The sequence below is a fragment of the Caretta caretta genome, chromosome 9 (genome assembly GCF_965140235.1).
Source record: "Caretta caretta isolate rCarCar2 chromosome 9, rCarCar1.hap1, whole genome shotgun sequence".
Classification (NCBI taxonomy): domain Eukaryota; kingdom Metazoa; phylum Chordata; order Testudines; family Cheloniidae; genus Caretta; species Caretta caretta.
This window is the reverse complement of record NC_134214.1, coordinates 79,032,406-79,056,918: the sequence shown is the minus strand read 5'-3', so window position 1 is coordinate 79,056,918 and position 24,513 is coordinate 79,032,406. Positions and strand designations below refer to the sequence as shown.

The 24,513-nt window shown below is 52.7% G+C and overlaps 2 protein-coding genes across 12 annotated transcripts in view; one reads left to right on the top strand and one right to left on the bottom strand.

Moving 5' to 3' along the window:
• STARD8 (StAR related lipid transfer domain containing 8) overlaps positions 1 to 20,141 on the top strand; it is a 144,276-nt gene extending 124,135 nt beyond the window's left edge. For all 11 annotated transcript variants that reach the window (XM_048865023.2, XM_075132463.1, XM_048865024.2 and 8 more), the window contains 11 exons: positions 456 to 519; positions 4,210 to 5,567; positions 7,921 to 8,094; positions 8,838 to 8,997; positions 10,018 to 10,216; positions 11,081 to 11,291; positions 12,077 to 12,191; positions 14,383 to 14,607; positions 15,168 to 15,385; positions 16,200 to 16,376; positions 17,919 to 20,141. In XM_048865023.2, the coding sequence (XP_048720980.1) occupies positions 456 to 519; positions 4,210 to 5,567; positions 7,921 to 8,094; positions 8,838 to 8,997; positions 10,018 to 10,216; positions 11,081 to 11,291; positions 12,077 to 12,191; positions 14,383 to 14,607; positions 15,168 to 15,385; positions 16,200 to 16,376; positions 17,919 to 18,036 (3,019 nt within the window). In that variant the 3' untranslated portion in view covers positions 18,037 to 20,141. The remainder of the gene's footprint in view (positions 1 to 455; positions 520 to 4,209; positions 5,568 to 7,920; positions 8,095 to 8,837; positions 8,998 to 10,017; positions 10,217 to 11,080; positions 11,292 to 12,076; positions 12,192 to 14,382; positions 14,608 to 15,167; positions 15,386 to 16,199; positions 16,377 to 17,918) is intronic.
• A 2,295-nt stretch (positions 20,142 to 22,436) lies between these two features.
• Positions 22,437 to 24,513, bottom strand: part of LOC125642993 (relaxin receptor 1-like) — a 43,046-nt gene continuing 40,969 nt past the window's right edge. Inside the window, exon 17 of the mRNA XM_075132465.1 lies at positions 22,437 to 23,043. Within this exon, the coding sequence (XP_074988566.1) occupies positions 22,838 to 23,043 (206 nt within the window). The 3' untranslated portion in view covers positions 22,437 to 22,837. The remainder of the gene's footprint in view (positions 23,044 to 24,513) is intronic.

The following is a 24,513-nucleotide window of genomic DNA, read 5'->3' as shown; positions in this document are numbered from 1 at the left end:
TTTCACCCTTGGGAAAAGGGAAACACGAGGAGTCCAGAGAAGCTTCTTCCCATTCTCCTTCCTGTGCCAGCTGGGCAGCGCTTGATTTGTAATGAAAGAGGTGCCCGGGCTCAAGCAATTAGGTGCTGGGGCTCAAGCAATTTTTTAACATTCATACCTGATGCAGCAAGGCCAGAGGGGCTGGGGCGGTGAACTGCCAAGCGCAAAGGTGCTGGGGCTGTGAACTGCCAAGCTTAGGGGTGCTGGGGCTAAGTCTTGGCACAAATTAAGCACTGCAGCTGGGAAATGTGCACTCGGCGGGAAATGATCTTGGGCCTGTCCCAAGCTCCACACATCCGCTTGCTCCCCAGCTGTTTGGTGACAGGTGACAATGCCGCAACACGAGCCCTTGAGAAAAAAACAAACTGCCGCAGCGAAAGCCAAACCAGACAAAAGCATCTCTTGTTTGTTTGCAGGAGGCTGATGACACTGAACACATGTGCCTCTATGAAGCTGGAAGTCCACTTTCAGCGTAAACAGGTAAGTGGTGAGGTTTCAAGGGTATAAACAAAGCCATGGTGCATTGCGGGGAAAACACATGCACACGGATGGGGCAATGAGCCTGTGTTTAAAAACGAACAATTCCAACACTGCTCATTCATGTAGAAAAGCATCGTTCCTGGATCAGATGCCTTCCCCTGCTCTGTCCTGGGTCATGGTTCTTTCTGCTTAGTACTGAGTAAAGAAGGAGCACAGCTATCTAGAATCCCTGCTTGCATGCTGCAGGGTTGAGGTGGAAGGCTTGTGTCAGTGTGTGCTCCATGGTTTGTCATACTGTGCTGAGCCTCCTCATTTCAGCTGCTAAATTACACCGAAATTTCTTTCTGAATGGTACATTTCTACATAAGCAATTGCTATCTTTTCCATGAGGATGTTCTGTGAAAGGGTGTGGGGTGGGTGGGTGAGGTGGAGTCCAGGGAATGGTTTCCTTCCCTGCAGGTGGAAGGGGGTGTGTGTGAGTCGACAAGACAATCTCTCCAGAAAGTTCAGGTGCACTCTTGGAGGGTGTTTGAGAACCCTGCTCTAGCAGATCGCCAGGGACAAGTGGCTTTGGCTGGCTTTTTAAACTGTGCTATCTGGGGTCCCGCCAGCATTGCTTTTGCTTCCCATATATTAATATCTATTTTTGTCATCCTGCTCCTGATGTCAAAGGGAGGATTTCACAGGGGAAGAACCCTGATTTTTTTTCTTTTCCCTCCCCCCCTCCTTTGTGTGTTGGTTTGTTCTGCTGAATGCCTGTATTTGTCCATGGCCAGTTCTGTGTTCCCTTTTGTCATGTTTCAGTGTAACCATTATGAGATCCAAATTGTAACCATTCCGACCATTGGAGAAGCTGCTTCAGCAAGCCCGTTTCATGAGCTCATCCAGATTTGAACTTAGGCCCCTGACTTGAGGTGAGCTCCCATCACCAGGAGACTTACTGCAGATATCTTATATGGTAACCATTAGTAGGGTCTGGTTGCAGCTGCTTCCAGGCCAGCCCTAATGCAGTGCCATGCCATTAAACGTGAACTAGAAGGGGATTTCCTTGAGCAAATGTCTGGCAGAATGGATTAGTGAGGAAACATAACCCCAGAGGGGAGTTTCCGTCAGGGGGGAATAAAATTTACCCATGTGTCTCAGACAATAAAATGCTTCTCTTAAAACATTGTTTATTGTGGTTTCATATTTTCCATTCCCACCTGCACTCTGTGGCGGCTGCAGGCTCCGCACCTTAGTGCCAAAGGTTCTCACCTGTCCTGCAGAATTGCAGGAAGGGGTCATGGTTTTGGAACATTGTTCCGGTGTCCGGATCTCTGGTTCTGCAGAACACAAACAAGAGAAAGAAAATGAAGGTGGAAAGGGGGCCAGGGCCGAGTGGATAGCTTCAAGCTATTTGCGCTAGTTTCACCGAGTACAGAAACAGTGAGGTAGCTATATTAAAAATAGAAATGCCACAGTTAGAGGAGATTGTCACTAGGACCAATGGCGTTTGGGGATAAATCTAATAGGAATTAGTAAAAATGTTGCGTGACTGACCAGATCAAGAAATCAGTATGTGGGCTGGGAGAAATGTCACAGCTGTCCCCAAAACTGTAATCCCAATACAGGTTTTGGTGGTGGCTATTTGCCCTTGCATTCCCTCTTCAGAAGGCATTGCTACTGTTAACTCCGTACATACCCTACCTCACCACCAAAGCAGCGTGATTGCTGGGGAGCTATTCGTACCACTTAACTGGAACTGTTCACAGTTTTGCTGAATATTTTTGTAAATATTGACTTTTGATAGGAAACAGTTAAAATATATCGGCCCATTTCCCCCCTATTTTTGGACCAGGTCTTACAATAAATTGCTTTAATTTTCCTACTGTAATGTACATTATGTGCTTGGTCGCTACAGTGTGGGGATACATACACATGGTGTTTTGAGTGCTTTCTGGTGGTGATTCTAATGATACTGCTCCTTACTACAGGAAATGCTTCTTGGACCAGTGGATCTCAAACGTATTTGATCGCGCCTCCCTTCTTTGTGTCTGGAGTAGTTTATGCTCTCTCTCCCTCCTGCTCCTGCCACACAAGTACATATATGGCTGCCCAGCTCTGAAGGCTGAGCCGCCGCCAGCAGCAGGTGGTATGGCACGGCATTGCCATCGTTACTTCTCCACTGCTACTGGCGATGGAGCTGTCTTCAGAACTGGCTGCCCAGCCAGCAGCCATCGCTCTCCAGCCACCCAGCTCTGAAGGCAGAGTGTCTTCTCATGCCCCCCCAGAATACATTCTGCCCCCTTCAGGGGGTGTGCATCCCAGTTTGAGAACCTCTGTGTTGGACAACACTATCTAGAATCCTTAACAGGAAGTTGAATATCCTGGTTTTAGATAGGGAACAATAAAGTCCTCTGGTCCTGTTAGCAGGAAACTTTGTGGCCTCCATATTTCCCTCAATAAATGATAAATAATGGCTCGTGTGTGTGATGTACTGCAGTTGGTATTAAAGGAATGGAAGCTGCTATTTATATGCACATCTTGCTCCAAATTCCCCTTTGTTTATGTTTAGGCAGGTGCTGCTGTATTGAAAACCAGCCCTCCATCCCGATAGCTACCTTTAGCCCCATGGTAGTGGTATGTTTCTGATAAAAGGATCAGCAGTGAAATAGTTGACCATTATTAATATTTAAGCTGTCGTCATTGGGTTTCAGAGTGAACACCCTATTTAGATGAGTGTGGTGGAAGTTCACAATTTTGCTGTCCCTCTCCCCTCCACCCCAGTCTACAGCAAAGGGCCCTTTAATTCAGCTACAGTAAGTCAGCCCAGCTGCATCATTCTTGCAGGTCTAACAGAGGCTTAAATGTTTGAAGTGAAAGCTTATATTCTGTAGCAACTCCTGGGGACACCAGAAGACAAGCTTCACCTGATCTCTGATTTGTATGTCGGCTTGGCAAGGCCATGAGCCATTTTGTCCCAGCACCTGACCGGTGGCCCCAGAAACCCTTTTCATACCAGCAAGTGTATCTACAAAGCAACAGCTTCCGTCTGTCCCCTCCCCCTTTGGTTCAGTTACAGTGGAGCAGTCTGTTCTTTGTAGGACTCAGTCCATTGTGTGGCAAGGAACCCTCTGTTCTAAGTCTAAAGGCTCTGGGATTGGCTGCATGGCAGGGACAGTGCTTTCTAATGGACAACAGTACGGTGTGCTTCTGCTGAGCTGCTTCTCCAGTGTGCCACCTGTCCTGGCAGGAGAGAGACAGGCAGAGCATCAGGACACTATTACCAATTCTGGAGTCTGTTTGCATGGGATGGTGTTTTCCCCCTGCTTCGTAACCCTGTGAACTGGCTGGATCCACCATATGAAACATTTAGAACTAGCATGGACAGAGCCCTCAGGAACGTACTGTAGAGAACTACCCTGCACTAGCCCCCAGAGACTGGACAGAATGAGACTTAATGGATCTTTTATCTCTCTCCTATGAAAAGCAATTGCACAGAAGGTGGAGTGTGCTTGCTGGGTCTCGTAAAGTGTGTTGTATATAGCACATGTCCACATCAAGAGAAGATATGGTTATGCAACTGTAAATTCCCCTACCCTAGCTGTGGTTGGTGGGTGTGAGTAGACATGCAAAACTCCGGGGGAGGGTGGTCAGACTGGCTGACCCAGCTGATTGTGTCTTACTCTGTGATCCTTATTCTTGGTTTAGAATGAAGACTCAGAGGAAGAAGATCTTTGTGCCATCAGCGACCGATGGGCCTTCCAGAGGGAAAGCAAAAGGTGGTCCAGAATTGGCTCTGTCGACTTTCTCTCCCACAGTCCAGAGGTGCTGAATTCCACCATGCGGCAGACATCCAGCCGTGAGAGCATCCTTACGGACCCCAGTGCCAGTCTGGAAGCCACTTCGCTCCGCAGCAATATCAGCACAGGCAGCACTGCTGGCACAGTTGGCATTGTGGCCACCCTGCCTGACGGGTCACCCAGCCAGGACTCTCCAAACATCACCAAATCCAGCCAGAGCTTGAGTGACCACTTCGTGACAGACCAATCCCCAAACCAGAGTGGGAGTTCTAAGGAAAAGTCCAAGACGCGGAGGTCCCTCAGCTTCCTAAAAAGGATAGAGTCTTTCCGAAAGAAGGACAAAGAGAAGTCTGACTCCAAAGCGAAGGATGGCACTAGCGGCAGGACAGTGACCAAATCAGGGTGGGACTCTGTGAATGGCAATGGGGAGCTTACTGCTGCCATGACCACCTCCCCCAAAAGAGCCATGTCCTCCTCTTTCCATGGCAACGAACGCTTTCTCTCAGTGGGCTATAGGACTAATGGCATGTCAAACTCAGGTGAGAGGAAGCCGGGCTCTGAACTGAGACGCGGTGCGGTCTATCTGGAGGACTTTGAAACGGCTCTGAAAAATAGCACCAGCTGGGCTGCTGGAGAACTGTGCCACCGGCACGTGTACCGGGGTGACTGCCTGATCCACCTCCCTGGGGACCACAAGCCGGGGACTTTCCCCAAATCTCTCTCCATCGAAAGCTTATGTCCTCTCGATGGCAGCCCTTTGGCCAACTGGAAAGCTGGGAGCAAAGCGGTGGGGCTTTCGGGGTGTGGAGAGGGCGGCAGCAGCAGCATGGACGACCCCTCGCCACGGGGCTTTGCGTGCCGGCAGAGGCGGGGCTCATGCAGCTCCGTGGGCAGCCGGACGAGCGTGTATGACAACGTGCCTGAGTTTGGCAGCAGCGAAGACTTCTTCAGCATGGATGGGGAGGTGAGCTACAAAAATCTCGATGACATCTTGCAGGACGTCTGGGGGCTGCAGCGGAAGGTGGAGCTCTGGTCTAAGGCACTCAGCCCCAACCTGGATGAGGGGGAAGGGGAGGAGGAGACGGACTCAGGAGGGGAGCCCACCTTCCCCTCCAACCTGAACTTGGAAGAGCAGTCCATATCTGACGTGGGCACCTCTGCCAGCGACTTCGACAGCACAGGGAACTCCTTGAATGAGGTGGAGGAGATCGAGATGAGAGAGCGCAGGGATTCAGGTGTGGGAGCGTCCCTCACCAGACCTTGCAGGTAAGTGGGTTGGAAGCGTCACTGAGCTCAGGTCTAGGCACAACTCCCCTCAGACACCGCTGTCCCTGGCAGCTCAGTGTCCCTTTAACGGCAGGTGTGTGACAGGTGGAGAGTTTAGTCTTGGGGCTGACTTTCTACAGGCGCAACCAGCTGGCCCCTAGTGCGCCACCAGGCTTTTCCTTTGGGAGGGTGCTCACAGGCCTCTGCTGGCTGTTTGCATTCCAGTCTCCCCCAGAGCTGGGAGCAAGCCCTGTCCGATGCCTCAGTGTTGCTCGTATGTAGATCAATCCTGAGAGGCCACTAGAGAACAATGTGAGGGGCTCTACTTCTTCTGGGAGACCCTTTGGCCCTAGATCTAAAATCATCTCCTGGATAAACCCTGGCGTTTGCTTATTGCACAGCTCCGCTGGGCCACCAGCACTTGGGAGAGGAGGGAATGTCACGGTGATGTTGGTCTCCGAGGCAGGCTGGCATTGGTGTAGGTGACAGACATTGTGAGTGTGCCATCTGTGTATGCTATTGCTTTTGCCGGGACTGAGCCAGCGTGGAACAAATGAAGACCCTGTTCAGAAGCAGTTGCTCCAGGAGCCGCTGCACTGTGTGAGACTTAGTTTGGGTCTCTAAGGGCAGCGGGTGAACGCCGCTTGAGTCTCTGGTGCCCTCTAGTGGCCTGAAGCAAGCACCAAGAGCATTCAGAAGGACCAGTATGCTCATCTACCCTTCACTACTGCCAGTTTGAAGGCAACATTAATATGGGCATATTTGTTGTGTCACACACAGACCCGGTTCCACCCCCTTGCCCCCTGGATGTGCTTTGCCACATTGACTTAAAATTATCAGTTATGAAATCAGGAAGTTACTGTCTATGGATTTGCTGTTAAACAGGCTCAAGTGGGGTAGTTTGCCTGGTATGAAAATCCCTCTGAAAAGCTCTGGCATCTGCTCAGCTTCCCACTTGCCCTAAGTTAACTGGCGCCTGCACGTTTAGATAGTGGACGGTAACTCCTCTGCTGGTAGGTGATTGATGGGTGGGGATTTAGACCCATTCAAGTCAGCAGGGAAAGTCACTCCCACCCTCTGTGCTTGGAGATTTACCCCAGTGCATTGGTGGATGTCCAGGGCCTTTCAGAACAACATGGACTTGGGAAAGTTCAGCAGGGTCAGAGCTCACCAGCAAGCTCCCTACAGCAAGTCAGTCAGGGTGTTTGATTTCCTTCGTTCTGCTGAAAGTAAGCATTGACTCGGGGTGTTTGTGTCACCCTGATTTCACAGTGATGACACAGGGTCAAATTGTGGTGTTGCTTCCCACTATCTGAACACAACAGCCTCCCACGCAAAGCAAATGTGGGGTTCTGTGAAAGACCTGCAGACTTGCGTCTCTCTCCCAGACACTGATACCCTGGATCTGGCTGTGATGTAAAGACCTGGCGGGATGGCTAGATACGAGTCTAGGCCCTTCCATGAGGCCGCCTTCGTGGAGCAGTGGGCACTGTCCGGGGTTCTCTGCTTGGTGTTCCTGTCAGGTTCCCTTCGTTTAGCCCTGTGACCTCACTCCCGTTCCTGTTATCTTTTTAGTTGTCCCCTGCAATCATTTGGAATCCCGGACCTGTGGATCCTCCCCTTAGGCTGGGGGCCGGTCCTTTAGCAGTGCCCGCCCACTTCTTAGATCCCAACAGGACTGCTTTGCTGTAGCCCTCTGGCCTGGAGGGAGGTGGGAGGCTGCTCCTCCTGCTGCTGCTGGGCCAGGCCCCTCTGCCCCTGTCCTATGCAAAAAAAAAAAATAAATAAATAAGAGAGAGAGAGACCCAGTACAGACTTGTGGAAATCAGGATCCCTTGTTACTGATGAGCTGGATGGTGGCCCTAGAGCATTGTGATTTTGCTGCGGTAGGGTTGGGTAGATAGCAGGGTTCTTTGTTACTGCCAGTGTTGTGTACTTCACTGGGGGAAGGTGTTGCTCCGGGAAGCAAAAGAAAATGCCACTGCCCTCCACCCAGTGCCCGCATTGCTCCCCAGGACAGCAGGTCTCTAAATCCCCAGGCTCAGCAGACCAGTAACCACAGCATTGGGGCTCTCAAAGGAAATGCCCCTGCTGTGTTCGTATTGCACGGGAGGGCAGCTTTGGACACTGTCATGGGCCCATCCCTCCCACGGCCTAGGGTAGTTCATATTCCAGTCCCTGCTGGAGGAGGTGGCATGAGGGTGCTACTCCTGCTGTCTCACTGCCTCTGCTGGACCCTTGCTCAGCTCTCAGGAGCACTGGGCAGTGTGGGAAGCAGGCATCCTCCTCCCCTGGGGAAGTGACATGGCTGCCAGTGTGACCTTTTGCTCCCTCACCCTGCTGTCCCCTGCAGGAAGCTACGCTGGCACAGTTTCCAGAACTCCCATCGTCCCAGCTTGAACTCTGCCTCCCTGGAGATCAACCGCCAGTCCTCCGCTCAGCTCAACCTGCTGCAGAAGTGCTCGCTGCTTCGCCTCACTGCCATCATGGAGAAGCACTCTGTGCCCCACAAGCAGGCCTGGGCTTGGTGAGTGTGGGCGAAATGGGGGTGGGGAAGGGAAGCTGCAGGGCATGATTGAGTAGGGCCAAGCATGAGCTCCCTGAAACCAGAGCTTCAGATCCCAGCAGAGTTGACTCAGCCTTTCATCCTCCTGTGGCAGAGAGTGAGGTGTGTGTGTGTGTTGGGGGATGAAGGGGGAAGCCCTCTTTGCCCTGCATGCACATGGAACATTGCCGTGGGCTCCCAGTAGGAGTTTGCTGTAGGCAGTTCCCCTGGCCCCTGCCTTCCACCCCAGAAATGACTGCATTTCAGCAGTGCTGAACGGATTGTTTGTGAAGCACTTTGGGATGGAAGGTGCTGTAGAAACACAACAGACTATGGGGGGGGGGAGGTCGGGGGGTTCTTTTGTACCTGAGAGTATCTGTACAAGGTAGAGTTGTTTGCGTGTGAGCATGTGGTTATGTGCTCATGTGTGCATGCATGCATGTGAGTGTGTGTGCACACACCATGTGTACATGTATGCATATGCTGCATATGTGCATCCCTGCATATGGTATGTAAATATGTGAGTGCATGCACATGGGGGGTGCATATGGCATGTGTGCACGTGGGCGTGCATGCACATGAGGTCTACATGCGTGCACGTGTATGTGCACATGGTGTGCGCATTTGTGTCCCCACCTCACCTCCTGCTTGCTGCTGTGAGCTTCTGCCCCAGGCAAATGGTGGTTGTTCTGACTGGCCTGTCTGCCCCCGTCCCCATCTCACAGGACTGTCCCCAAGTTCATGAAGAGGAGCAAAGCCCCCGACTACAGGGACAAAATGGTCTTTGGGGTCCCGCCAATCATCAACATGCAGAGGACAGGGCAGCCTCTGCCACAGAGCATCCAGCAGGCCATGCGCCACATCCGCAGCCAGTGCCTGGACCAGGTGAGGACCAGCCATCTGCAGTACAACCCTGACCTCCCATTCACTTGCCCACAGCTCACCCCCCCTCATTTCACCTTGTGTCAGCTGGCTGGGTCCTCTCAGCATCGCCAGAGCCCTGCAGTAGATGCAGCCATGGTAATCAGGGTGCTCACTTTCCAGGGATCTCTGTGTCTCTGTCAGGGTGCATGAGTGATGGAGGCAACCTCTTGCTTTGGCCCCACTGGCTTAACTCCGTAGGGTGCTGCTCCTTAACCCCAATGCATTCAGATTGCCGTGAGGGGGAGATACAGAGTTGCTTGCCATAGGAGCGTACTGCAGCGTTAGAACTGTGTACAGCTTCATTGCCTTTGCCCACAACCCCTGCCCTGGGCTTCAGTGTAGCTCCACAGCCCTGCAGCCCTCTCAGTGGGGCAGGAAGATTGCACTTTATTTAAGGAACCAGTGTCAGCCCCTGCTGGTACCCCTGCCTCGTCCACCAGCACAGCCGACTGGGGTATGGACCTGTCGCTGAGGGGAAGCTTGAAAGTATGTGGGCTGGTTGGAAGGCCAGCAAGGTGGTAATGAGCTTTGGGGAACTGCAGTAAACTGGGGCTTATTCTTGTCACCCCAGTCTCTGCCTGCCAAACCAGGCACCTCACCTGGGTGCCCTGGCCCAGCCCACACACAGCAGCGAGCATCTCAGGAAGGGCAACAATGTTCTTGCCATCGTGTGGGGAGTGGAGCCCACGACCTTTCACCTAGTCAGTGACTTGACACCCTTCCTCTCAGGCATTGTTGCCTCCTCGACCTTCCTTTGCCCAGGGCCCCCTTCCCAGGATGGGGGAACCCAGACATGCTGGGACGGTGTCTCCTGATGGGCACCACAGAGACTCCCTAGCCAGCTGGGTGTCCTGGCTTCTCACTGGGTAGCAGAGGCTGAGCTGAGGGCGGTCAGCACCTGCCTGAGACCGAGCTAGTTACTCTGTCTGGAGCTCAGGGCTGCCTTGGCTGACTGCTGGACTCTGTGCTTCTCCTGGGCAGATTGGCATTTTCCGGAAGTCGGGGGTGAAGTCTCGGATCCAGGTGCTCAGACACATGAACGAAGCTTCCCCCGACAATGTAAACTATGAAGGGCAGTCGGCCTACGACGTGGCTGACCTGCTGAAGCAGTATTTCCGCGACCTGCCAGAGCCCATCTTCACCAGCAAGCTCACCGACACCTTCCTGCAGATCTATCAGTGTAAGTGCCACTAAAAATCTCCCTGGGAGAGGCCCCCATCGGGGCAGAGCTAGACAGGGCCCTCAGGGCTGGGAGTGGGTCCAGGCTCAGTAGGGAGTTGGGTCAAAGCTGCAGGAGGTGCTGTGGTGGCCGCTGGGCTGGGCTGCCTAGCTTGGGAGGAAAATCAAGGACTTAGGAGCTCACCCATGGGAGTTGGGAAGAGGCGTCTGCTTGAGAGATGGGGAAACGGAGAGGAGAGAGACGATCTGTGGAGTAAGGGGGCTGATTTGTTGGACCTAGGCTCTATTTAGCCTTATTCTAGCTCTGCGTCCTGAGGGGACTTCCCACTGCTATAGCCTCACCCCGTTGCAAATGCTCTGCCAGCAGCAGTGGAGTAAAACTGACTGGTCGGCATAGGCTTCTAACCAGGGAGCAGAGCCGGAGCAGTGAGGGGTGCTTCAGAGCATGGCTGGGCCCTTTCCTCAGTCCCCACTGCTTGGCACCATTGAGGTGGTTGTCGGCATGCAGTTGCACGGCTCTTAGTTGTGACCGAGTGCTGCCCTCAGAGGAATACATGGGCTGTGGTCCGTCCCAGGCCCTGTGAACATGCTGCTAGGAGAGAAGTGTCACCAGGGGAGATTTTCGCTGTGAAATGGCCTACGAACAAATCTTGCTGTGACCAGCTCCACACAATGAGAGGCCGGCAGTAAGGTGTCCTGGGGCTCTTTGACTGGACAGCAGTTTCGGTATGAGGAGAGCAAGTACCCTTATTTTCTGGGGCCACACCTAGCTGCCACTTGGTCCAATCAGCCAAGTCTAGAGGAGCTCCTAATGTGTAGGGTCCCAGAGCCTGGCTGACCACAGGCTCCTTCACTTTGCCTTCAGTTGTCCCAAAAGAGCAGAGGCTGCAAGCTGTCCAGGCAGCCATCATCCTGATGCCAGATGAGAACCGGGAGGTGCTCCAGACATTGTTGTACTTCCTGAGTGACATTGCCTCAGCTGAGGAGAACCAGATGACATCCGGGAACCTGGCGGTGTGTCTGGCTCCATCCATTTTCCACCTCAACGTGTCCAAAAAGGAGAGCACCTCACCCAGGTAATGCACAGTCAATTCAGACTCCCAGCGCTCCCCTCCACAATCCCTCTCCCTGTCTTCCGTACTGGAGACACAGCCTGGTGGTACCCTGGCTAGCCCAGTTACATTTGGGTGCACTCGCTGTGCCATCTATACTGAGGCTGGGTCAGACAAAGGGGGGAAAGGGCTTCCATTCCAACGGGTTCCCTCTGCTCATGCTCTCCATCAGGGGCTGCGAGGGACTCCTAGAGGACATGCTAGGGGGAGGAGCTTCCAGCTAAGGTCCTAACTCTCAAGCCCAGTGCTGTTGGAGTCCCTCTGAGAGCCATGGCACAGGCACACAGTTATGCCTTATGCCAGGCCTTATGCCACATGGGCACAGTGGACGAGTGGCATAAGGCCTGGGCCACAAGGAGCTTACAGCCTAATCTTCCTCCTGGGCTGAGCACAGCAGTAACAGAGTAATCACCCTGATGGTAGTACAGCAGCATACAGTCCCCAGTGAGGGACATAGTGAGGTTCCCAATGTGAGGGCAGGAGGGGAAGGAGTCTACGGCCAGCCCAGCTCTGCTGAAAACTGATAGGATTAGGAAGCTGCAGTACTGATGTTTCACCACAGGGTGTCAGCAGGACTCTCCTTAGGGCTCCATCTTTTCAATTAGTACAATACAGTGATTCCTCCCCTGCCAGTATCCCTCCCTGTTGCAAGGATGCATAGGGTGCCTCCGGCTGAACCCTTACTCCCAGGTCTCTCGCGGCCGTCACTCCCTCTGCTGGGTCTCACTAGTCTGCATTCTCTTGGGCAGAATGATTCAGAAGAGAGGCACCATAGGAAAGCCTGACCAGAAGGACCTGAATGAAAACATGGCTGCCACCCAGGGGCTCTCCCATATGATCACAGACTGTAAGAAGCTGTTCCAGGTAGGTAGCTGCAGCTCCAGGTGAGCGATTCTTCGTTGTATAGGTACTTACCTGGCCCCTCCTTGCTGTACAATCTGAGCACCCCTGGATTTTGTCCTCACAGAACCCCTGCTCAGTAGGGCAGTGCTGCCTTCCGCCCGGTACAGCTGAGGTACACGATAGATGAAGTGACTTGCCCAAGTCACATGGCAGGTCCTTGGCTGGGTTGATAAGTGAGCTCAGTTCTTCCAAGTTCTGGGCATTAAACCATCCTTCTGCCATTGCCGTACAGAAGCTAGCCAGCAGCAGGCCCTGTCTCGCCTGTGATCGTGTAACAATGAAACCCTTCTCCTCTCGGCAAGTCAAATGACTGTGGAAAGGGTCTGGGAGGAGATGTGTAGAAGTAGCAGGTGCCCGGGCACTTTCCCTGTGTGCTCTGGGGACTGGCGTACAACTGGAGAGGAATCTGACAGAAACGGTGCCAGTCTGTGTAGAATGCTGCTCTGAGGGAATTCAACTCTCACAGCAGAGTCTGCCTTCATCCCAATGTACTCCTCCCCGACACCCCTCAGCGCCTTGTCATGGTACCTGGGAAAGGCCAAGATTCTCTTTTGAAACCACTCACTGTTACTCATTGCCTGCCCTAGGAAAACTCTATGAAGTGCGATAGAATCAGAGAAGTGTAGGACCGGAAGGGACCTCAGTAGGTCATCTAGTTCAGTCCCCTGCACTCATGGCAGGACTAAGTATAACTAGACCATTCCTGACAGAGGATTGTCTAATCTGTTCTTAAAAACCTCCAATGACGGAGATTCCACAACCTCTCTAGCCAATTTATTCCAGTGCTTACCCACCCTGACAGAAAGTTTTTCCTAATATCCAACCTAAACCGCCCTTGCTGCAATTTAAGCCCATTGCTTTTTGTCCTATCCTAAGGGGTTAATAAGAACAATATTTCACCCTCCTCCTTGTAACTACCTTTTATGTACTTGAAAAGTGTTATCATGTCCCCTCTCAGTCTTCTCTTCTCCAGACTAAACAAACCCAATTTTTTTGATCTTCCCTCAGAGCTCATGTTTTCTAGACCTTTCATCATTTTTGTTGCTCTCCTCTGGACTTCATCCAGTTTCTCCACATCCTTCCTGAAATGTGGCACCCAGAACTGGACACAATGCTCCAGCTGAGGCCTTATCAGCGTGGAGTAGAGCAGAAGAATTACTTCTCCTGTCTTGCTTACAGCACTTCCACTAATACATCCCAGAAGGATGTTTGCTTTTTTTGCAAGTGTTACACTGTTGACTCATATTTAGCTTGTGGTCCACTATGACCCCCAGATTTCTTTCTGCAGTACTCCTTCCTAGGCAGTCATTTCCCATTTTATGTATGCAACTGATTGTTCCTTCCTAAGTGGAGTACTTTGCATTTGTCCCTTATTGAATTTCATCCTATTTACTTCAGGCCATTTCTCCCGTTTGTCCAGCGGGGCTCCCCTTCCCCACATGCTCCTGAGCACACACTGTGCTGCTACGCAGCAATCCCAGCTTGGGGAGCAATAGGCCAGGCCTGCTAACCAATCCCAGGTGTGTCTCGAGTGGCATTGCAGAGCACTTATCACAGGGCACAGACCCAGACAGGATGGCTGTGCTGTATCATGCTCATTCATCCACTGTCCAGGTGGAATTTCCTCAGTGTTCCAGGGACCTAGTAATTGCACTGGATTGGCCCAAGAATCCATCTGGTCCAGTTTCCTTTTGCCAACAGTGCCCAGGACCAGATGCTCTAGAGGAATGTGCAAGAAGCCCCCAGTGAGCAGTTATGGAATAACCTGCTTCCCGCAGGGGATGTTTCTGTCTAACTCCCAAAGTTAATAGCTTATGTCCCTGAAGCAGGGAGGCTTATCTCCCTTGTAGAAATACTTTTTTACCCTCCCTAAATTGACTGCTCCCATCTTAACATTTGGGACATCAGGTGATAGGTGGGGGAGGTGTGACGACACCCAATGAGCCCCGATGTCACTGGACCTAATCTGTCCTGCTGGTTGGTGTGCAGCATTGTTTGGGCTATTGGTATTGGCATCCCAGAGTCAGTCTGGGTCAGAGAGGTGAGCTCAGGGTTTGTTGTGGAGTGATTTCAGGAGACAGAGTGGGTGAGCAATTACTAGTGACCACTCTTGGGTTTTTAAACTTCTCAGTCCCATGTATCTGGTTTCTAGATACCCCCCGACATGATGCTTCAGCTGGGCAACTCCTACGTGGCAGCAGACGCCCACCCGCTCTCCCTGGCTGAGCTACTGAGCCACAGCTTGCAAGGGGAGGGCAAGGATGTCCAGGCTTACTTGGAAGACAATGTGCAGAACCTGCTCAAAGAGTCCTCCGAGAGGTTCAAAGGGTGGCTCAGCACCGCAGGGCCCCAGAACACAGAGCTCTCTTGCAAAAAGGTAATGTCCATGCTGGGAAGGCTTTGCACATGCAGGTGTATTTAGAGTATATGGAGATATTCAGCATCAGACTAATCAGTGGACATGCATCCTGGTAGATTTCTTCATGAGCCATAGATACACACAGACACACAGCATGGCTGACAGCTAAACTGCTCTGTCAACTAGACCTCATACCCTTTGGCTAGGTAGTGTTCCTTCCATGGCAGTGTGATGACGCTAACTAGCAGAAGCCAAGGAACTGGATAACCAGAGACAAGCACAGAGTACTCTGTGCCAGGAGGCCCAATAAAGAATCCCCTTTATATTCACTGCAGATGAGCTGGTTCAGACATAGAGGCCTCTCACCTGTGAGCCAATGGAGTAAGCCCAGTGAGCTGCTAACACCTGAGCAGGTCTCCCCTGTTCCATCCAGTAGGGGGCAGGCTGCACATAGTCACCAGCCCATGTAAGGCAGTTCCCCTGCTCCTATGGCAGGGAGGCCTCAAGGGGCCACTTGTTGCCCTTAGGTTTCTTGGCTTGAAAGCCTGACTGAGTTCCTCCACTACGGGCTTCCACAGGTTGGTGACGGACATCCACTGCGTTTGTGGAAGGTCTCCACAGAGATGAAGGCCCCTCCCTACATGGTGCTGCAAAGGGTACTTCGGGAGCGTCACTTTTGGGATGAGGACCTGCTGCAAGGCGAAGTGATAGAGGCCCTGGACAAGAACATGGAGGTTTATCACTACGTCACGGACAGCATGGCGCCCCATCCCCGCAGGGACTTCATCGTTCTCAGGTGAGGTGGGAGGAAGAAGCACTTCAGGGGGAGGGAATCTGGACCAGCATGGAGGCAAGGTGCAATCTCTCCAACTCCCCTATCTAGGCAGGGAGCTATTGGTCCTGGTGTGGAATGTCCCGTGCCTTTATATCAGAGGGTGGTCAACATACCCACCCGCAATTTACCCAGACAGACTACAGACCAAAGGAGGTCCCCGGAGGTCTGCGGTGTGGCTGCCCTGAGGCGTGTGGAGATTCCAGGTCCTGGCTGGGAATGCTCCCTCTCCATCAGCGACAACATACTGCTCTCAGGGGTTGGGCAGCCTGAAAATGCCTTAGACAGACACAGATCAAGGAGGCGTGTTTCCTTCTGGGAAGCGTATTTTCTGTGGGCTGCACCTTTGTGTTAAAGGTGAGGGTGGCTGCAGCATCCTGCTCTGTTTTCTCTCAAGTGACGATGGGGTGGTCTTATGTCCCATTTTGGCCAGGACAGTCCCTTTTTTAAGCCCTGTCCCGGCCATCCTGACTTGTTTGGCAAAAGTGGGCATTTGTCCTGTTTGCTCTTGCCAACAAATGCCCACTTTTGTCAAAATAGTGAGTGATGCCAGCCCCCTCAGGGGGAAAGCAGGGTTGGGGAGGGGCGCAGGCAGGGCTTGAGCAAGCAGTGACACCAGCCTTGTGGGGGGAGCAGGCAGGGCTTGTGAGCAGCGACGTCAGCCCTGCATGGGGAGGGGAGGGGAGGGGGGCTCGGGTGAGCGGTTTGGGCCCACGCACTGTCCTGTTTTCCCTTGGGGAAATATGGACACCCTAGCTTTGCTTGTTCCCTCCTACAGGAAGTGGCACACGGACCTACTGCGAGGGGCTTGCCTGTTGGTCTCCATGTCACTGGAACATGAAAAGCTGCAGGTGGAAGGAGGGGTCAGGGCCGTGGTGTTAACATCTCAGTATCTGATTGAACCGTGTGGGTTGGGTCAGTCCAAAGTGACCCACGTCTGCAGAGCTGATCTCAGGTAAAGGCCTTTTACTCTGTTTCTTGCCAAATGCTGGTCCAGTGTGAGATGTGATCTGAGCACAGACTGGGAGTGAGGAAGCTGTGGGTACCAATGCTGGCTCCGACAGTGACTCACTGTGACCTCTCTGGTCTGCACAATGGGGAGCATACACACTTACTTGCAGGGGGGCTGGGAGGTGTAATTAGTTTCCGCACGGTGCCGTATACATACAGTCATTGCTAGCACTCCCTACCCCTCCATCAATTATCATTTATTATTTAACACCTCCCCCACACAAGCACACTAGATGGCTCACAGGCAGGTAAATTATTAGTTGCGCTGCAGTAACACCAAGGAATCATGGGCCAGGACCCATTGTGCTAGGCACTATCCAAACCGAGAACACAAAGATGATCCCTGCCCCGAAGAGCTTACAATCTAAGTTCAACATGGTGCAGCAAAACACAAGTGTGGGAGTGGTGGAGGCTGGAGAAGGGTTGCAACCTAGGGTCAGAAGGATGGTCTAGGGATAGGGCACTGGCCTAGGACCCAGGAGATCTACATCCATTCCCAGCTCAGACACGGCCTTCATGTGTGACCTTAATTACCCCGTCCCTCATCTGTAAATTGGGGGTGTTGCTTCCCTAGCTCACATGGATAAAATCCATGTCATGGCTGAGAGACACTCACTCGGCTACTACCATAGTCTATGTAGAAAATAGGAAGATTGTGAGGCTTCTCAGCCTCTTCTAGAGGAATATGACTGGTGAGAGAGAGGCCTTGTGACCCAGCTCAGAAGGGGAAGTTTAGTAGATTGCACAGAGATGGTGGTGGGAGGAATGGGGCCTCGAGGCCACGCCTGCACTGCCAAAGTGATCTGAAGGATGGAAAGTAGGAGGGGTCAGAGTTATGTAGGACCTCAAAGGTTACAGGGGTATCCTCTAGCAATTTGGTTTACCCCAGCAGGTCCCCAGGGAGCTGGCCGGACAAGTTACTGCTGGCTCACAGCTTCCAGTCTGTCCAAGATCACTATTGATCCACAGTCATTCCCGTCAGATGGCTGTCCAGGTGCCTGTGTGTAACATGCTGGTGATCCCAGTCCAATTCCTTGGAGGCTGCTGGTATCCCATAGTATCACTGGTAGGAGTCCCTCCAGGTTGGGATGAGATACACTGGCAGGCTGCAGTGTTAGGGGCTCATGTGTCTCTGTTGGGAGTGCTAATTGTACCATATATCTGGGAAAAACAAGACCCTCTGCATTATCCCTTAATTTTCTGCAGCAAACTAGACTAGGGTGGAGCAGCCTTAGCTAGGAAAGGGAGCCAGTGCAGCGTTCAGTCTTGCTTTATAATCATGCCCATGCCTTGCATGGCATATGCAGTGTGGGAGAATGGGGAAGGGAATATTCCCTATGATGTCTGCTGGTGCTTGCTCACACTGCCCCACAGCATGTATGTTGATAGTCCCTTTTATCCTGAAATGGGCCCTGCTGTTCATGAAAAAACATGTTATTCTCCAGCATTTGACAATGGCTTCTTCTCTGTGCTGTTGTCTCTCCAGGGGCCGGTCTCCCGAGTGGTACAGCAAGGTCTTTGGACAACTTTGTGCCATGGAGCTGGCAAGGATACGAGAGTCTTTCTCGGTGCTTAACCCATGTGGCCCTGAGACAAAGATCTGAGGAGACTGGAAGATGCTCGCTCCTGTTTGATCATGAACCTCCCAGACAACGTGGGGTGGAGCATGGAGAGGGAACATGGCCATCGGCAGGCTGTTGGCATCTGGTTGGGTGGGGGCAGCGCCTTTCCAGGCACCTGAGCATGAGCCTTCCTTTGAACCAACCACCAACCCTGAACGAGCCAATTGTTTTTTCCATCTTTGTGTGATCCCTTTTCTCTTACACACCAGGGACCTTCAGAGCTGTGCCCAGCGACATGCCCTCCTGGGCACCAGGGGCCAAACGGAAGCCATCATTTCCTGCTTCCAGAATGCCCGTTGCTGGTTGGAAGGCAGCGAGTCTCCGCCCTAAAGCTCTGAAGAGCAGCTTTGCAGAAACGAACCAGTGTGCTGCTTGTGGGACAGCTCTCTCCAGCAATCGCCCGCCCACCCTGGGGAGAGTGGGGCTGGGGAGTCCATACAGCAGGCTGAGCAACTGGACCAGAGTCAGACCCATTAACCCCCTTTGCCAAACTGACCGTGGGCTCACCCGCTCAGCCCAGGTGCTGGACTCAGCCACAAGAGTGATGGTGCTTGAAGTGACCAAGGATGATGCTGATGTGTAGGAGAAGTGAGAGACGGCGGAGCTGGTGCAGTGTCTGTATGGCCGGGTGTGGTGTTAGGAGGAGCATCTGCTGGGGATGTTACAGTGTGTGTGAGCTGTACCTAGCAGCGTGGCGCACAGGCAATCGTAGTCTGAGGAGCTGGTTAATGTCAGATGGATGCTGTTGTTATTTTGGTTTATAATTAATGACTGCCATGTGTTGAATGGCAAAAAGGAAGCTATTTTACTCTGGGTGCTGAATTTCACTGGGGAAGGAACTCCAGGTCAGTGCTTTCTACTTGATCAGACACAGGGAATCTCTAGCACCCCTGTTTTTAGAACAGGGCCATGTGGACTGATGAATGAGGGTGCAAATGCTTTGCTAACCAGGGGCCCAGTCCTAATCCCCATTGAATCCAGTGGGAGCTTAGCCATTCATTTTAATGAATTGGATCAGATCCGAGTTTGATGAGTCCAAATTCCAAAGCATACACCCTTGTCCTTGTATCTGTGTGTCAGCTGTACATGGAGGGTTGCCATTACAAGGCTGGGGGTGAGACCAAAATGGCACAGTGCAGCTCCCTGATCCCCCTTTGGCTGGGTTTAGTAAGCATCAAGGTACTCTGAGGGTCAGAGTTCCATTTGCCTTGGGGTGTGGGGGAGGTGAAGAACACCCCCTCCATTACATGAAGACACCCTAAAAATGTATCATCCTGCTGGCAAACTATAGCCTGCATGCAGGGGAGGTTTAATAGCGTTGGCCAATGAGGTGTGACCAGAGGGAGTGCAGGGGGCCTGGTCTCATAACTCCACTGTGCAGAGTCTGCTTCCACTAAGAGAGTAATGTGAGTTGCCCCAAACTATTCTACATTAGTGCCATTTTAGTCAACCAGATGGGCAGGGATTGGGTTAGTACAGTCTAGTTTGCTCATATTGTTATGGACACTTGATCTCCCCTTAATTCCCTCCCCCCAGAGAAGCAGTGCTGGCTGCACTGCAGAGGGGGGGGAAAGGCAACGCCATAACTCTTGATCCAAGGATCCCACTTCTGTGATTGTGTCACTCCCCCACTTTCCCTCCAAGCTCAAAAACAATCTGACCATGACATGCACTTGACGGGGTTTCTTTTTTAACCAGAGACCCAAACAACTGGACATTGTTCCAATTGGAAGGCAACAAAACCCACTGGCAGTAGAAATTGTCCGTTTCCCCAGTAACAAACTTTCCCTCTTCCTAGTGCACACCAGCTATATTCTGTTTGTGTTTGGTTTTGTATAACTAACGTTTGGGACTGATTCTTGCCTCATTTTTTTATGTTTCTTTTTCTATCTATAAATACTGTACAGTTGGAATATTAATATATAACTCAGGCGGTAAGAGCTTGGTGCTAGATGTTGAACACCAGAGCGATGTGTGTTTTCTATTTAAGGGACTTCTTTTTTGTATCAGATGCAGCCGCTGCAGATTGTCTGACTTCAAAGGGGGCAGCGGTTTCCCCGCCGTGTAATAATAAAGTACTAATGGCATCCGCTGGCTGATGATGAAACCTTGATGGACCCTTACTGCTGAGGTCTGTGCTTCCTTCTTACCCAGCACCAGTCTGACACAGGTTCCAGGGCTGTAGAGCGGGGGTTTGAAGCCACCTGACCACAGCCCCGTGTCATGACAGAATGAGGCGCAGTGTGTAATTCATTAGTGTTTTGTAAAGCATGTGGCAGGCAAAAAGAAATGGACAAGGGCTATTATTATTATTATTGCTGCAGTTGGGGGGCAGTTGCTATGGGTCTCACACAAGTTAGCTTCACACCTATCAGAGGACCCTTCCCGTTGCTCCCAAACAATCTGATTTTCCCCGTTGACTTTCCCTCTGGCCCCAGAGTACAAATGGCCAGCCCTCCTTTCTATTCCTCTGAGCTGCTGGCAGGGGCTGGGCTGTCCTTCCTCCAGATTCCCTGCCTGGCTCAGCATCAGGCTCTGATCAGCACCAACTGAGACAGCAAGGACCCTAGGGTGGACTGACGGAGTAGGCAGTGTGTTTGCTAAGCAATGGAAATTCCTTCTGGGCCCAGGCTGCCAGTATGCTACCAGGAACGAGGCTGGTGTTATCTGAACTGCTGGCCTCACAGGAGGGCTGAAAGGAGTTAGGGGCGGAGGACAGACCGGCAAGCAGTGCATTAAATGGTCATATCCATGCCTCAAGGGGTGGGTCGGCCTGTCAATTTAAGGCCTCCATGTGTTAATCTCATTCTCTCAAAGCCCCACTGTTCTTGGTAGCTAATGCAGAGTTTCATCGAGCTCACAGAATGGTACCCTCTGGGTTTGTAGCCTACCTGGAGCCCTGCAGTGTTGTCCACAGCTACCAGCTGCCCCCATCGCTTAGCACAAGATGTGTACAAACATAGCCCTCCAGAAGAATCACAGTGTCATTAAGCAGCATTTCTGATGCACTCTCCCCGATCCCCTTTTCTTTCCTCCTCCCTGCTACCAGCACTTGGTATCTACCTGGTCACCTGCCCAGGGCTCCTACCCTGCAGCTGCAAGTGCCTTGGCTTCAACCAGATGCTAGCTCCTCCCAAAGGAGCTGTGGCATCCAACATGCAAAACTAGGGCAGACGGTTTCTGGGTTCCCTGAGAGTAGAAGCACTGCCCGTCTCTCCTGCTCGCCGTTCTGTGCACCTCACACACCCCAGTGCAGGGGGTAACGCACATGGAGGTGGCTCCCTTGGGATTCCAGGCCATAGTCACAATGTGCAGCATGCTGTGGTCCTAAGGCTGTGCCCAAAGAGAACCCCAGCGAGCTGAGAGCTGTTAACTTTCAATCCCTTGCTCTGTTCCTTCTCCCCGCCCCACCGCAGAGCGAGCCGTGCCCCAAGAGCCTGCTGCTCCAGCGCTGGGATCATTCCAAAACCAAACAGGGGACGTCAGTAACTCCGGCCCTGGGGGTGGCTGAAACAAACTCCACTGGCTCTTGGCCACCAGTGGAGCTCGGGGTGGTACGCCCTGCCAGGTTATTCTCACCTGGGATTGGGGGTGGGGCTAGCCAGCCCACGCAGCGTATGGCAGGGAGACAGAACTGCTATTGCCAAGGCAGAGCCCAGCCACCCCCTGGAGAAGGGCAATTCTTGCCTCCTTCCCAGGAGTAAATCAGAGAGCAGCAGAGGCTAGGGAAGGAACACCAACCGGCCCCCCAGGTTGCTATTTTACTGCTGGCAGCAGTTCCCTAGGAATGGTTTGGGGCACAGGCTGCATTAGCCCTGGGGAGTTGGTGCCTCAGTTGCAAGGATTCATTTTCTAAAGGTGCGAGCCCAGGTATGACTGGAGAACAGGGCGTGGCCGTGAGTCCCTGCTGAACGTAGTGGCTGGGGTAGCAGGCCCTGAATGGGGACATCTGCCCTGAACACGGGCCTAGCGGTCAGGGTGGTGTAGGAAGTATCAGGGGACAGCACCACCTTCCTTTCCTTGTGCAGCATTTCACCCACAATAGCAGCTGCTGCCTGGGTCCCACAGCCAAGGCTTCCCCAAGGGCTGAGGGCAGCCTCAATAGTTCATCACTCCACGTGGCAGAACCAGTGGCCCACAACTTTCGCCAGGATCACGCTGGCATCTGCTCGAGCTGCCTCTGGCCCCAAATCAAAGCGCTGAAGGCTTCTCATCCCACCTTCCTTCCCCTGGACCCAGACTTGCTTCCGGCAATGCAGAAAACACCTCCCTGGGGCTCTGCAGTGGGGGCAGCGGTTCCAAAGGCTGCTGCAGCAGCTGCCCCTGCGGCTTCTCTCCAGGGCGAAGGGGCAGGGAGCTACAAGGACCATGCAACAGAGGCAGAGGGTTAGGATGAAATACAACATCCCTTTCACAGCAGCTGGTTAATCCTTGTGCTGAACCAGCATCAGCTAAACCCACAGCCCCAAAGTGCTGACGCACAGCAATGAGCCTGCATGGGGCAGGCAGCATTCCAGTGCTTTCAACCGTGGGGCACACGAGCGGAGTTCAGGCCCCATCTGCTGTCTGTGACCATTTCGTCTGTAGCTCTCTATATAACACCAGTTGGAAAGTGGTAGCAGCTCCCCTTTGGCATCTTCTGCCCCCACGATGGCTATAATTGGGGCGGGCAATGAACCAGCCAGGGGAGGCTCCTGGGGAAGACAGAGACATGGTCCTTCATAGCTACATGCATGAAGCAGAGAGGCCTTTCACCAATCCCAGGCTAAGCTGCTGGGGACTGTCAGGAGCTGCTGGTGTGTATGGATACCAGGGTAAAGCTCTTTCTGGACTCTTCTGGGTCCTGAAGTGACAACTGCTGCAGCTGCTTCTTCTGCAAATACAGCTTGAGCTTCTCCTGGAAGGGGGTGGTGGTCATGGTGTACAGAATGGGGTTCAAGGCACTGTTGATGGGCAGGATGAAAATGACCACCCAAGACGTCACGGTGTCTGTTCCAATAAGGAGAGTATGTTAGTAATCATGGGGGTTGGTTGCCCACTTCCTAGGAAATAATTCAGCCAGAGGCTTTTAGCCTGGAGCCTCAGGGCCACAGTCTGCTCTCAGACACACAGGCATAAAGCCAGAAGAACCCCATTTAAGTCAGAGCTACTCCAGATCTCACACCTACGTGAGTGCAGAGGCTGGCTCTCCCCAGGCATGAGTGGTAGCTGACAATGCACAGCCTCTCTAGCCGGTCTGCAGGCTGCGGTTTTGTGATGTGAGCAAACAGGGACCAGGATGGGAGAGGCACCAAACTCATTACCACCTGTGAGCTGAGCTGGGATTCAAACCCAGGGCGCCAAAGCTCAAAGAAAAATGCATTAACCTGCTCGGACACCTCTAGCACCGAACACATTACACACTGAGGAGGATCATTTATAGACACGTCACCCCATTGTGCAATAAGAGGCTCTCAGCTAAAGGACATTTACAGCAAGGGGCTGAATTACTCAGGCATAATGGGGGAGAGCTAAGGATCTAGGGCGAGTGCAACTCCCATCTCTGGGCTGAATTCAGCGGTGACACATGGCAGAGAAAGTAACACACTGGGTGTACTTTGATCACAAAGCAAGTGCTGATGTAACTTCCACCTATCTGGTGTTCAGCAGGGGTGCAAACCAGGTGTGCCTTGCACACTGAGCTGGGAGTGTGCATGGCAGGAAAAGCCACTAAAGGAGGTCAGTGAGATCAACTGCTCCCACTCTGTTCCCTCCCCCCCCCCCCCCCCCGCCCCGCCGCCATCGCATACTCTCTCTCTCTCACCTTTACCTAGCTTGCCCCATCCCCAGCATATCTGCAATCAAATTCAGCCATGAGAAAGCAGACTCAACTCCCCACATCACAGGAGGCTGCCCCTACCCACCACAGACCTGGGCCTAGAGACTGAACCTCTGCTTCCCCAGCCCCAGCCTCTCTGAGCTGCAGGCTGGGAGCCAGCTCCAATGCACTGGCAGGCCAGAACTGGAGAGGAACCTGCCTAGACTCCAGGGCATCTCTGTATGGGAAGATGAGGCTGGTGGCAAGAGACTGTCAACTAACAGGAGATGGAAGGTGCTGCCTGGGCTCAGCAGGGGGCCAAGAGACAGAAGTGACGTGAGTTTGTCTGGCTTTCGTCTCTCAGCTTTTACCTCTCAGGGTTGGAGCATTTTGAGCATGGGTGTCAGAAGCTGCAGGCCAGCTCTGCACAGATTTTGGGCCTAATGAGGTGCCCCCTGCTGTAAGCAGGGGGGATTGCATTGGCAAGATGGGGTAGTATGAAACCGGTAAGAGGCCAGGATTAGCATGGCATTTGTTGTACAGCTTCATTATAAGGCAGGTGCTCTGGGGTGCCTACTCAGTGCATGAGGGACACATGCAGGGAGCCACCACATGGCACTGCTCTGCATATCAAGGCCTCTCTGTACAGAAAGGCTGAGGCT